The 13,598-nt window shown below is 39.8% G+C and overlaps 1 protein-coding gene across 3 annotated transcripts in view; it reads right to left on the bottom strand.

Moving 5' to 3' along the window:
- Positions 1 to 442: 442 nt before the first annotated feature.
- The window catches only part of si:dkey-100n23.5, a 236,372-nt gene continuing 223,216 nt past the window's right edge, over positions 443 to 13,598 (bottom strand). For 2 of the 3 annotated variants that reach the window (XM_067992871.1, XM_067992873.1), the window contains one exon: positions 443 to 13,585. In XM_067992871.1, coding sequence (XP_067848972.1) covers positions 13,421 to 13,585 — 165 coding nt within the window. In that variant the 3' untranslated portion in view covers positions 443 to 13,420. The remainder of the gene's footprint in view (positions 13,586 to 13,598) is intronic. The other variant, XM_067992872.1, reaches the window with a different exon arrangement.

Here is a 13,598-nt window from a genome sequence, read left to right as displayed (position 1 = left end):
GTGTTATCCCAGGTTGCTCTTGGACACCTCCTGGTGGTTAGTTATAAAATACCATTGGCAGAGGCCTCTCGGAACCTGTTGCCTGCCTGGCTGGGGTTGATGCTTAGTGGGGAAGGCCCGAAGAAAGGAAAGGGTAAGATAAATAAAAATGTTCACAGTGCTGAAAATTATTTATGAATCAGAATAACTGATAAACTCTCAGGTCTCAACTGTCTGCATACTCAGAAGCACATGGTTTAGAAAAATAAAACCTGTGAAACTTTGTTGCATATGTCCTCAGCATCTCTTTTTTAAAAATGTGTTCTTTGAACTTATTTTACAACTAGTTTTAGAGACTCAAGGCATTTTATTTTAAATATTAATGTACTCTATTTACTGTTTCATTTGTTTCCAGTACACTGTGCTAATGATTGTGAAAAATAAACAGCAAAGGAAAAATCTGTTTGATATGTTGGCAATAAAATTTATTACACTCATCATAAATACATTTACTTTTCATAATTACAATACAAATCATAGTCTTACAAAGGTACACAAAAGCCCATCTGCATCAGAGGTGTCAAATTTTCATTTGTAAGCTTAACTTCAAATCTACACATCTTCCTGGTTTCTTTGCCTCAAACTTAAACAAAAAAAGCAATACTGCAAAGATTAAACAGTTCAATAAAAACACACAGTATGAATTTTAATTGTTGGTAGTAAAGGATTATTTTGTACGACGGGAACATGCTCATTGAGACTGCCAAAATTTTTTCAGGATCCTTAGAAAACATGCAGAGGAGACGTTCATTCAATCAATCTGGGCTGGATTTGACACCTTGTCCCATAGATAAAAGTCTGCTAATAATCTGCACTGAGATTATACACCATTATCAGACATATTTTATCTAGTAACTAATCTAAATGGTGTTCAGACAATATTTTAAGTTCATTCTTTGCTCCACAATTTTCAGCCCTCCACTCCCAAAGGCTGAGGTGCGGTTCTATGGGTGCCTGCAGCCCTGGGGTACCTTCCCCAAACGGACATTTTTCACATGTGGAACTGACAGTAAGTATCAGTAGGCTATTCAAATACCCAGAAGGGGTCACTGGAGAGCAATTGGGAGTGGGAATCATGGTCGAATTTTCCCTCCCTCGCCCAGAGGCATTGTACCCTCTCACCTGCCACCCTTAATTGAGATCAGCTAACTCAGCACAAATCAGAATCAAATTGGGATCTTCCTGGTCCATATAGGTAATTATCACACCATGCCATGTATCTAGCACTGAGCCATAGGGAAATCACATTATATTTTTAGAAGTCTACATGAAGAATAATTCAATAACTTATTAAATGTCTTGAATACATTTGAGCGCACTGTAATACACTTTTTAAAAATGAATTTTGTTGCTCATCAAGGTGAGGGATGTTAGTGCTGGGGTATCGAACAATTTCCATTTTGGTATTCAGTATCAAGCACTTCTAAGTCAGTAATAACATGGTCAAATGCAAAGTAAAGATTCCTCTGCTTTGCCTCAACAACGCAGCAACCTCGGAATCTCACCCCTGGCATTCTCACACCAGGCAGTCCATAGTTTTCTAAGTGAGTTTGCCAATTTAGAACCAGTGGCGAGTTAGAGGCTTTGGCCACATGCCCACTAAGAACTGAGTTGAGACTTTCCAAACTCTTTTCATATTGGATTTTATAACTGGCAGACAGAGGGGACTTTTATCAAATAGGTCTGGGATGTATTTTAACCCTTGATCCAGAAGTGAAAGGCCAGCTTGCTGCAACAAACTTAAAAAACATGATAGGAAGTGCAAACAATTTAAGTAATTGTCGCAATCACTTTTACATAATAAGAATAATAGTTTTCTAACAAACACATTACAATAGCCATAATATTAAAACTACTAACACAATGACATATGTTAACTGCATAAATAAAGCATTAAAAGAGTTAAAAACTAAATGATATATTACGTGATCTCAGTTGGCCTGTCAGGGAGATGCAAGAGACCTAACAGGTGGGAATGAGGTAAACAAATAAAATTAAAGCTGGAGTGACAATCTACCCGGGTCACCCTCATCGTCCAATACATTCTGGGATTTACAGAGGCCTGGGAGTTGCCATGCCTTCTTTCTTAGTGAGGAGGAGATGCATACTGCCATAGATCCAAAGAGTGGGAGAAAAATAAATGAAAAAAAGTCAAGCACTGACACTTTAATTAGTTAATTTAGTGTGCTGTGCAGCCATTTAAGAAATGTTACAATTCAAGCAACTTAACTGATAAACAATTGAGGTGAAAGTCCTCGGTGGCTCAGAGGGTTTCTCCAGTGAGTAGCTGAGCCCATTAAGATTTGAGATTCGATCCCTGGTCTGTGCTGAGTTAGCTGAGCTCAATTGTCTTCACTTACTCTGGATTAGGGAGGGAAAAATCAGCCAGAGGCTCTGCTGCTGAAAGCAATGCAGCAACACCTGTTGGAAAAGCATGTGTGGACATTGGTTGTGGACAGTATTGGGCTCGGCTGCATGCTGGTAACTCGCTGCCAAAGCTCGCACGTGACTAACGGCTACTTAGGTACGGTGCCAGAGGTTACCTGGTACCTGTGGAGCTGTACACCAACAAGGTGTCGGTGCCTTCTGGAGATGTGGGAAGGGGAGGAAATTGGCAAGGAAAAAAAATCAGGAGAAACAGAGTGAAATTGGGTTAGAAATATTAGACTGAGATTCAGCCCAGAGCTAAAGGGATACAATCCACAATTATTACCACATTTGTCATATGTCAGCTGACCTTTGCTGGAAGTATCTTCACTGGGGTAAAGGAAAGACCTGGGACTCCACCTCCAATAGACTGATATCAAACAAAGATGCAATGGTGCCAACAGGGCTGCATTTCTCTAGCTTACTCCTACAGACAAGTTTGGCAGTGGTGTACCATATAATTCTTAAAAAGAAGGAATATCAGATGATCACAGCACAGCCAAGGCTTCTTCGACAGCACCTCCCAAACCGGCGACCTCTACCATCTAGAAGGACAAGAGCAGCAGGCACATGGGAACAATATCACCTGCATGTTCCCCTCCAAGTCACACACCATCCCAACTTGGAAATATTTCGCCGTTCCTTCATCGTCGCTGGGTCGAAATCCTGGAACTCCCTACCTGACAGCACCGTGGGAGAACCTTCACCACACGGACTGCAGCGGTTCAAGAAGGCGGCTCACCACCGCCTTCTCAAGGGCAATTAGGGATGGGCAATAAATGCCGACCTCGTCAACGATGCCCACATGATGAATGAATTAAAAAAAGATGATACTAGTATAGCTGGACAGTCAAGTGGAAGGCACCGTACTGATACAGCACTGAGAAATCTGAAGTGTTGGTTGTCAATTCATCTGATAATATTTTTAAATGCTTTAGTCAGAAAAAAATTAAAAATGCTTGTATTAACCTTATGCTCAACTCACCCAAAAAGTATGTTACTTGAAATATGTTTTTGTAATTATTTAATATGGCAAGAGAATATTCTCAGGAGAAACGAAACTCTGAACAGCTTATTAAGCCCAGCAAAGTATCAGTAGTGATTATCTAGGAATCTGTCACTCTCCTTATAAGTAGTATTTTGCATAGGTTAAATCAAGAGCGAATGACATAATTACAATAAATCACATGGGAAAAATGAAATGCTTTAAGACCACAGCCCTTAAACTGTCAGATTCTGTTCCTAGCGTGAAGTCTCACTGACCAGGAGTGCAGATAGGGAGTCGGGAACGGAGGTCAGCGTGCCCAATCTGCAGCACTCCCAATTTTCACCCATTGATTTTGGGGCTAATGTTTCATTCTATCTAAACATTAGAGTTAGTGGAGAAGATTGCAGAGCTGTAACCGCCACAGTCCCTCAACATTTATCAACTGGTGTTCACATTAGTGGGAAGCACATTTATAAAGAATATAATGGGCAGTGTTTTCTCAGCATTGTACAGTACTGTACTTTCACTCCTTACAAATAGAGAAAGCAGCAATGTGGGTACATTCATATCACAGAACACTTGATTATTGTGCTTAATCTTCAATTGCATCATTATACTTAAGGCTGGAACAAAGCACTGTTTTGAATTTGTTCAGCAAAATTGGCTCCTTCAATATGATGTCACTAGAAGCTGCTTTCTTCCCACCCCCCACACCCTAACCTAAATCTCATGCCTATTCAGCCCTATTCTTGAAATCAGTGACATGCCTTATACTGTGGGTATGTTAGTTTGTTTTTGCTAGAAAGTGATCGTGCTGTGGTGAAGGATGGGATTAGTGACACAGCAAGTTGGTGTTCCAATGATCTGGACCATGGAGTTCTTGATGGCAGCACAGTCAGGGAAAATGCCAGACACTTGCCCACAAGGAAGGGAAGAAAAATTCAGAGGGTGACTTAAACCGGGCTACGTTGGTGGGTATCCTGGTAGCTGGTTAAAGAAATGCATATGTGGAAGCCTGGTAGCTGGTTGTCTGAACAGATACTCTCAACTGGACAATGGTGCAAAAAGGGCAGCAAATAAATGGATAAAATAAAACTAAAAAGTAAGTCCAATAATAAAATACAAAGGTGGGAAAATAAAAGGATTAAAAATCTCAGTGGCATAGTGAACCTGTTCTGATGCACTATGCGCACATTAACACAACAGCAACCAACTTCCCACCCCCTAATTGGAAGGGGTGCCGAATCTGAGGCAGATTTAAATGATCTAACCTGCAAAAGCAGGTGGGTTCAGCGGAGGTCAAGTCGGAAAACGCAACAATCAATTTATGCCGAAGCAAGGGGGGAGGAAAATCAGCCCCTATCTATTCCCAGTAGTAGGATATGGATTAACCACTGTGACACTGTTAACCACGAGTTTCCCATCTCAGTCAGTTAATCTATGGAAGTTGCTGAGCAGAAGTGAGGTACTTCTAAGCCGTAGGTTGTGTGAGGGGAACTCGGGATCTGCGGGGTTATTAGATTTCACCATTTTTCTGTATTTGTTGGCTTATAAGCACTTTTTTAAACTCATAAAAATGTTTTCTGCACTATTTTCCTTTGGATAACTTTCAGAAAGGCAACTAAGTTAATAAATGGGAGTGGGTACCTAAGTGATGAGAAAAAACTAAGCTGTATTAGAGAACTTTGCATGGGAAAGAAGGCAGCTTAGCGGTCACGGTATTATAGTATTTAAGATCTTCAAGAGAATTGATAAACTAGATCCCAGAATGACATTCAATATTAGGCACAAGCTCTAGGACAAGGGACGTGGATTTGAACTTGGATGTGAAACGGTGAACATACAGTTAAGATATAACTTATTTAGGGGCGTGGCAAACTGTGAGGAAGAATGCAGGAAATTGCATGAGAAAAAAGACAGTTGCGGAGTGGGCAGATAAATAGAAAATGCAGATGTGGTTCAATGGAGAGAAATGTTGTGGTACATTTGGGAAAAGAACAGTGAAAGGAAGTTACCCTAAATGGTAAGAATCTTACCATTGCAGAGGAGCAGATCTTTAAAAGTGGGAATATAAGCAGAAAAGACCATAAAAGCGCAAATGGAATTCAGGGTTGTTTGAAAATAAAAGCAGTGATGTTGAATTTGTAGAAGACATTTGTTGGGCCATAGTTGAGTATTGCTTGCATTTCTGGGCACCCTGTTATGGGAAGGATATTCGAGCCATGGAAAGTGTACAGAGAATATTCACTAGAATCACACTAGGAATAAAAGGTTACAGCTATGAAGAAAAGCTTGAAAAATTGAAGCTTCTTCTCTGGAACAGAGAAATTTAAATGGATCTTACAGAGGTTTTCAAGATTATGTGCAGCTTTACCATGGTGTTTTTAGAATTCAATCTCACCTGTTTAAATTTAATTACCCACTTTCAGAACCACACAGAGGTGATACTGAATGAAACAGGTTACACGTGTTACACATTAATAATACATACCACTACAACCACAAGTGAAGGCCATTCTGATAGCTTTTGTTCAAACCTAAATAATGGTTTGTGTTACAAAGTGTTGGTGATGGAAGAAAAAATTCATTTTACAATTTCCCAATTATGAAGTTTGTTAAAAACAATTCAAATTAAAAATGTTCACATTGTTTTTTTGTGTGTCTCCATAAGCTATGTAATGAAACACGCTGATATGGAAAATTAAGGGCTTTCTCTCACTTAACTCGATGTTTGGAATGCAAACTACGAAGACAGTTAATCAGGGAAGTATAATTTGGAATTGCATTTATTTAGCATTTTAAACAATTCTAGTGTTTTAAATACTTAATCAAGACTAAAAATATAACAGACAGCGATACATTATTCCTTCATAATCATGCAAGTAGCAATCCAAGAAATATTAGGGCTGGTTCCAGTGTAGGCTCTGGGTGAATCCTCTCTCCAGCAGCACACATGCCCCATGGAATTGGGAATGTAGGCCTCAGTACGCTTGGCTCTGAACTCCCAATTCCGTGGGAGAAAAAGTTTTCAAGCAGCAAGTTATTTGTGCGCTGGCCTCGTTACACATTACAAATTTATGTAAATTAACTTAAATTGGTCCCATAATGAGTTCTCCATGTTGATTTGCTGAGTGCCTATTTATAAAGGAGCTGGAGGTCTGCAAGCTGTTCTTTGGAGAACTCCACTATTTAAAACTAGATTGCCATATTTGTGCGACTTGTATTTTATTTTAACTTGAGTAAGTGAACTCTAAGCATTAGAGTTAGTGTATTGTTCCTGTGCTACTTGTCACTGCTTTCCTTCAGTTGATACATTCCTTTGGGGACCACCTTCCACAGCTACCTTTCTGCTCCCAGCAGTTCTGCCCTGCAGTTAAAAGCAGTGTTGACCACTGGCATTCCAATGGACCTGCCAATGGTGGTTTTGGATTTGGAGGAGGACGAGGAATGCAGAGGAGAGGGAGGTGCACTGGCATAACGCACCTGGCACGTACCCACAGACACCGCAGGAATTATATCATACATGACATGTCATGGATTACCTGCCTATGCTTCAGCAGGGATGCAGTCACTAGGTTGTGCCACATATTGACGCCTGATTTGCAGACAACATCCAGCACAGAGACAGCACTGCCTGCTGTGATTAAAGTTACTGCATTGAACGTTTATACAACTGGATCATTTTAAGCCATCAAGGTGATACTTGTCAGAAACATCAATTGTCCATACATTGCTGTATCAAACAGGTCACTGTACTTGTCTACGTTGGGACACATATTTGTCACTTTCCCAATAGAAAGCAGGGAACAATGGGAGAGGGTGCATCATTTCTACCAAGTGGCTGGGTTCCCATGAGTACAGGTGTCATTGACAACACCCATGTTACCATCAGGACATCATAAAACCCTTGGCATATATGAACCGAAAGGGATTTCATTCCATCAACAGTCAAGTGATCTCGGAGCACCACAACTGAATAGTGCAGGTGACTGCAAGATACCCCGGCAACTCCAAGAATCTTTCATTTTGTGACAGTTGATGGTGCCACCATTCTTTGAAGGATCAGGAAGGATAGAACTGCATCATCACTTGGACCCGCTATACTTGGGGACACCTCCACAGGACACCGTGGAGTTGCCACTTGTTCTATGGTGCTCTACAGGTTCCTGCAGCCCTCTTGCATGGCTAAGCAGATGTCAGGGCAACGCAAAGGAACATGTTACAATTATGCAAATTATCTGACACCATGGAATCCTGCAGGTTAGGGCTGCCACTCAAATAGCACTGGTGTGCATCCAAGCACTGTCTGCAGAATTGGCTCCATAAAGTTTACTGGGTCAACTCTTCTATTATGAGGAGTTTGGGTAGATTTATAGTTAAAACAATTATTTTAGTAACTGGCTCTGTTTAGTTTCAAGTTTAAAGTAATTTTAATTAGCTTTAGCTTTAACATTTTTGGGGGTTATGATTTCAGTTTACCTTAATAACAACAACATCATCATAAAATGTTATCCTGGTTTACAAGTGAAACAAGGCCAGAAGGCATTTGTAATTTTTACTGACCCAATAACATCAAATGTAATGTTCCTTCCTCTTTCTGCACTTATATGTGTGGCTCTCAGCTTATAAACTTCCTGCTGTGCCCATGTTGCCAATTTTTTGCCGTTGGAATTTGTAGCTTACTGTGTTCAGACATATTCTCATTCATTTCCTTCAGTTTTACAATTTCCAATTCTTTTCTTTTGCAGTAAAAGCAAAAGCAAAGATTTCAAGAAATTAATCTATTTATATTTACATATTTTGAACAAAATGGCCAGAGCTAATCCTTGCTAATCTGTCATTGGCAATCTCATTTAAACTATAAGATTGGACAAACCTCTGTAATAACAAAGAATATTTTCCTCCTTTTGTTTTTACTGAGTTGGGGCTTTTAAGATTAATAATTAAATAGCTCAGTAGCTGGATACAGCATCCTACATGGTTTTTCTCCTCCCTGCATCTTCACTCTGCTGTAGTCAAGACTCATTAAGCTGTCTTCCACTGTAAGTCGATCTTTCCAAGGGCCTCATAGCTGTGGAATTGCTTCAGTCTTCCTTTCTATTATCATCAACTGGCTTTTAAAACTCAAGCCTGGAATCACCCAATTACTACTTCCTTCTCTCTTCAACCTTGCACTCCAATATGAAAATAGTTAGTAACAGCAAGTTAATCAGCTACAAATATTGAGAACTGTCTTGTTAAATTGTCAATTTCACCTTGGTTTAGTAGAGTGCAAACTGCAGCAAAGTCCATTCCTGGATTTGCACGTTATTTTGGAAATTTTTCACATTCGATTGATCTTGCAATAATTCATTTTTTTCACAATGTACAATCATAAAAGATTGTGCAATGTTAAAGTTGAAATGTGCGTTCAGAATTTTATGTTAACATTTATTTCTTCAGTCTCCTTAACTCACATCTCTGTTGCCAGATCTCTGCAAATAGCCCTTTTCATTAACCCCTAGGAGACACAGAGTACTACTGAAAAAGATCTTCCCTCATGCTCCAGCAGGCTCTGCCAGTGTTGTTCAGATGAGGATGATATATCAATCGATGATATTTTATGTCATACTACATTGTTTGGCAGTGTGATGACCTCAACCTGATTTGTAGGATGGCAGTTTCTGGATTTGAAAGTAATAATTTAAAACTTAAATACAACAACAACTTGCATTTATATGGCACCTCTAACATAGATAAACCTGCCAAAGTGCTTCATGGAGACGTAATCAAAGAAATAGATGCTGAGCCAGAGGAGATATTAGCAGAGATGATCTAAAGCTAGTTCAAAGAGGTGGGCTAAGAGGGTCTTTAAAAAAGGAGAGGAAAGTGGAGAGGCAAAGGGATTCAAGGAAGAAATTTCAGAGCATGGAATCTAGGTGGCTGAAGGCATGGCCGCCAATGGTGGGGCAAAGGGAGGGGGGAAAAGCATAAGGCAGAGGAGGAGGAATGGAGAGGGGGCGGGGGGAGGGTTGTAGAGCTGGAGGAGGTTACGGGGTAAGGTGGGGGCGAGGCAAACACAAGGACAAGAGTTTTAAATTTGAGCCAATGGGAGCCAAAGTAGATCAACGAGGACAGAGGTAGTAGACGATCAGGACTTGGTGTGGGATAGGATACATGCAGCGGAGTTTTGGATGAGTTGAAGTTTATGTAGGGTGGAGGATGGAAGGCCGGCCAGCGGAGCATTGGAATAGTTGTGTCTGGAGGATAGAAAGGCATGGATGAGGGTTTCAGCAGAAGAACATTTAATAAATTCAGAACTTTATTTTAAGCTTAGGAAATGGTAGATACCAGGATAATACTTAAGAAACCTATGAGGAATTGGATTTTACTGTAAAAACTGGAAAGAGTTAAGGGCTTGTGTGCTTATTAGCAGTGGGAGCAGTGTTGCTATATATGTCTTGGAACAATTTCAGGACACAAACAACTTCTTTTTCTTTTCCTATTTGTATCTATACTTTAAGCACTGATAACAATTACAAATAATTTCACTTACGACCCTTACAGATGTCAGACAAAGGAGACATTCATCGCAGCAGTCTGGGTAAGATTCAAACCCTGGTCCCTAAAATGGAAGGACTGCACTGCATCACCCAAGTGTAGGGAGAGTACTTTTTGTTCAAAACACAACCATTTTATACAGGAAAAAATACCTATTTACAAGACTCTTCATGGATTTAAAAAAATCATCAATCTTCTGAGCTTCAGGGAGGTATGCGACATCTATTCTCCTTCCCTATTATGCCACTCTGTGACATAATTTAGAAGAATTATTCTTGTGCATCCAGAGTGGATCCACAGAAAACAATGGGGGCCTTGGGTTCGGTCTGGCCTGAGAGCAGATCCAAGTTGCACAACCCCAGGAAACCACATCATCAGCTGTGCATGCTGCAATTAAGATTCGTGTGAGTTGACCTTCTTTCTCCATAAAATGAAGGACACCCTTGTACAAAAAGCAAGATGATGTGATCGCATCTTCTGGCTACTTGCAAAGGGGCTGAGAGTGATTGTGAAGGGACTGGCACCCAGACTGTTCCACTTTACTGGGTGGAAGATGATGTATGGTGGTGAGCAGCCTGAAAGTGTGGGGGGGGAGGGGAAGGAAAGAGAAACAGGAAAAATATAAACTGGACTCTGTTTGGTGCAGTTATACCTGACAATACCTTCACAGCAATAGACTAAAAAGATTCAAAAAAAGAGACAAATTTGTTCAATCCATTTGGCCTACATTTAATATATATTGAAAGATTAAAAATGTATATCCCATTCTTTGGACATACAAAAAAAGTGTACTCTAAATTATTTCTTAGAAAGCAAGGAGACAAAACGGCAGCAGTTTTCAAACCAGCAGGCCAACTTATATGATATTTTTCAACAATAATTTCCTTTTTTTGGATTAGCTCTGTAAGAATGTGGAAGATCGATAACCCTTTAAGAATAATTATATTTTATGCTTTTTAAAATTTATATTTTTTTCTCTGCTGGTTTACTCATTTTAGATCCCCAACTGTCACCAGTATATTTTCCCTTCAGCCATTAGGGTGGGATACTATGAGCTGATGATATCTTCAGAGTTCTCATCAATACCACTCAGTGACTGCCAAACAGGATGTCTGTTTCTGTTGGGCAGGGCTAGTCCTGACAGCATTCCCTCCATCCAGCATTGTGGCAGAGAAATGAGAAATGCTGTTTCAATGTCAGCCTTGGCTCAGAGGTAGCAATCTCACCTCTGAGTCAGAAGGCTGTGAGTTCAAGCCCCACTCCAGAGACTTGAGCACATAATTTAGACAGACACTTCAGTGCAGTACTGAGAGAGTGCTGTACTATCTCAGACGCTGTCTTTCAGATGAGATGTTAAATTGCCCTCTCAGGTGGAAATAAAAGATTCCATGAAACTATTTGAAGAAGAGCAGCAGAGTTCTCTCAATACTGTGGGACATCCTAAGGTGCTATATAAATGCAAGTTCTTTTAATGCCAAGAACTCTGTGTTGGAAGTATAAAGTTCTACCACTACGATTATCAGGCTGTTATTATGCTTTATACTTTAAACTTTATAATTTGAATGCCTAATTTATATCTTAAATTTTAGTTATGGCTTTTGGTCTGTTCTGCTAAAATACTATGGGGTGAAATTCAACTTTGGTGGAGACACAAAACGGAAAGTACCGAAATGGCCGCCCTTTGTACACCTTGCATGTCAAATCAATGGAAAGGAAAATTGGCAGGGTGTATAATGGGCAGCTGATTTGATACTGCCTGTCTTGCACCCCCACCAAAGTTAAATTTCACCCCTTATGCTTTAAAGCAGGGATTATCAAATAATGTGGACAGGGTGGCCCAACTCCTTATGTAGTAGAGCAATAGAATCCCAGTTTGTTAAATAGTTGAATTCTGTAACTATAATGGACTTCTCTCCTTCTCACTTATATGAGTTTAGTCAGATCTCATATAACAATTGATTGGAGCATGAGATGTTACATTTTGAGGGGTGGGGAATAGGGTAAGAATAAATTGAGATCCGTGTCTGCTTAATATTACTTCAGTGGTACTAGTTGGATCACAAAACAAGGTTGACATTGTCCAAACTATCTCTGCTGGAAATGCAGGACATCCACATCTTTTTTTTAAAACGTGAGGATAAATTGTCTCTAGTTTTCTCCATTTGCCATGTACCAACTGCAGCCAAGGGTGCAAGCAGGTTACTTGCACCCAGGCTTCCACAAAACTGCTCTGAGCTGACTGCCAGGAGGTGCAGGACAGCAGTTTATGGTGTGGGCTAATTCACCTTGCATCCTATTACTGCCATGGTGCTACACCACTATGTTGGCCAGTATCTATGGTATAAAGCTATATAAGCTTTCTATAAAGCTTCTACCAAACTATCAAAATCAAATGAAAAATGTTTCTAAGGCAGATTCGTCCTTTACAATGAACAGCACTTTTGTAACATTTTGCAGGAAAGCTTCAGTTTGTTAAAGTTATATACAATAATTTTATGCACAAGTATAAAAAAACACAAAGAAGTATCCAAGTGAAGAGTAGAAACTACAATGCTCCAGATGCCAACACTACACCATTAAAATGAGCTAATAAGCTGCAAATTTTATGGACCTGGTCATCTACAGAAGGCTTTAATGTTTGCTTGATCTTTGAATGTGTTATCTTCAATAACCTGGGCACTTTAAATAACTGATGTTAAAATAAAATTGTAAACATTTTTCAAAAGCAGACAAAAAGTGGACAAGTAATTCTGTCCCTCCACCATTTTGCCTCAGTTTTTACTAAGGGTTCTGCAACTGTGCATTTCCTTTCCTCTTCAACCTCCCTTCCCCCCCTCCCACTCCCCCTCCCCTACAAACAGCCTGTTTTCTCCACACATGTTATACAGGGACAAACATAATAGTTTTACTTATTATCATTTTGCTCCACAACCTGAACCAGATAGGCAAGGCAGCCAAATCGAGGATGTGCTGTACTGAAGACATTCAAATTTAATTAAAACAAAAAACAAATTTAAAACACAATGTCCTCAATAAAGGATGTAAACGTTTTCATTTTGAAATAACACACTGCATTTAACTTTTCAGATATGGTCATTACATCTGTTTACTCCAACAAGGTTCTCTTATTCAAATTTATTTTCTTTTTCATTTTTCTGTATAGCTTTAGACTATCATTTTTTTTTAGTTTGGAATACAGCTAGCAGAGACAGCTGAAAGGAATAGTCTCTTTAACTGGTATGTTTATGTTTAGCATGATGCCTCCGCTGCAAGTCTGAAGCTTCTGTTCCAGTTTTATGACATTAAATATTAAGAGCCTAGAATTAATAACGAGGGTTGACAGCTCATCTCTAGTGTCACGGAGGGGTTCTTCCTTTGTCTAGGAGTCCAACAGTGCACATGCTCAGTCGCAGGGTGTTTCTGTTGTCAGGGCCTCCTGTCCCTAGATGTCATGGTGGATGAATAAATTGCTCCAGTGCCATCATCACATGAGTCTGAGGAATCGCTTTCCAAATGGGCCATGTAGCGCACAGACCCTGGCTGGTACTCCTTAATCAATGTCGTATCAGAAAATCTGGACTGGAAAGCAAGCTGAAAAAATGAA

The sequence above is a fragment of the Heptranchias perlo genome, chromosome 11 (genome assembly GCF_035084215.1).
Source record: "Heptranchias perlo isolate sHepPer1 chromosome 11, sHepPer1.hap1, whole genome shotgun sequence".
NCBI classification, from domain to species: domain Eukaryota; kingdom Metazoa; phylum Chordata; class Chondrichthyes; order Hexanchiformes; family Hexanchidae; genus Heptranchias; species Heptranchias perlo.
Note: the sequence above shows the minus strand (reverse complement) of the source record. Positions and strands in the feature narration are given on the sequence as shown.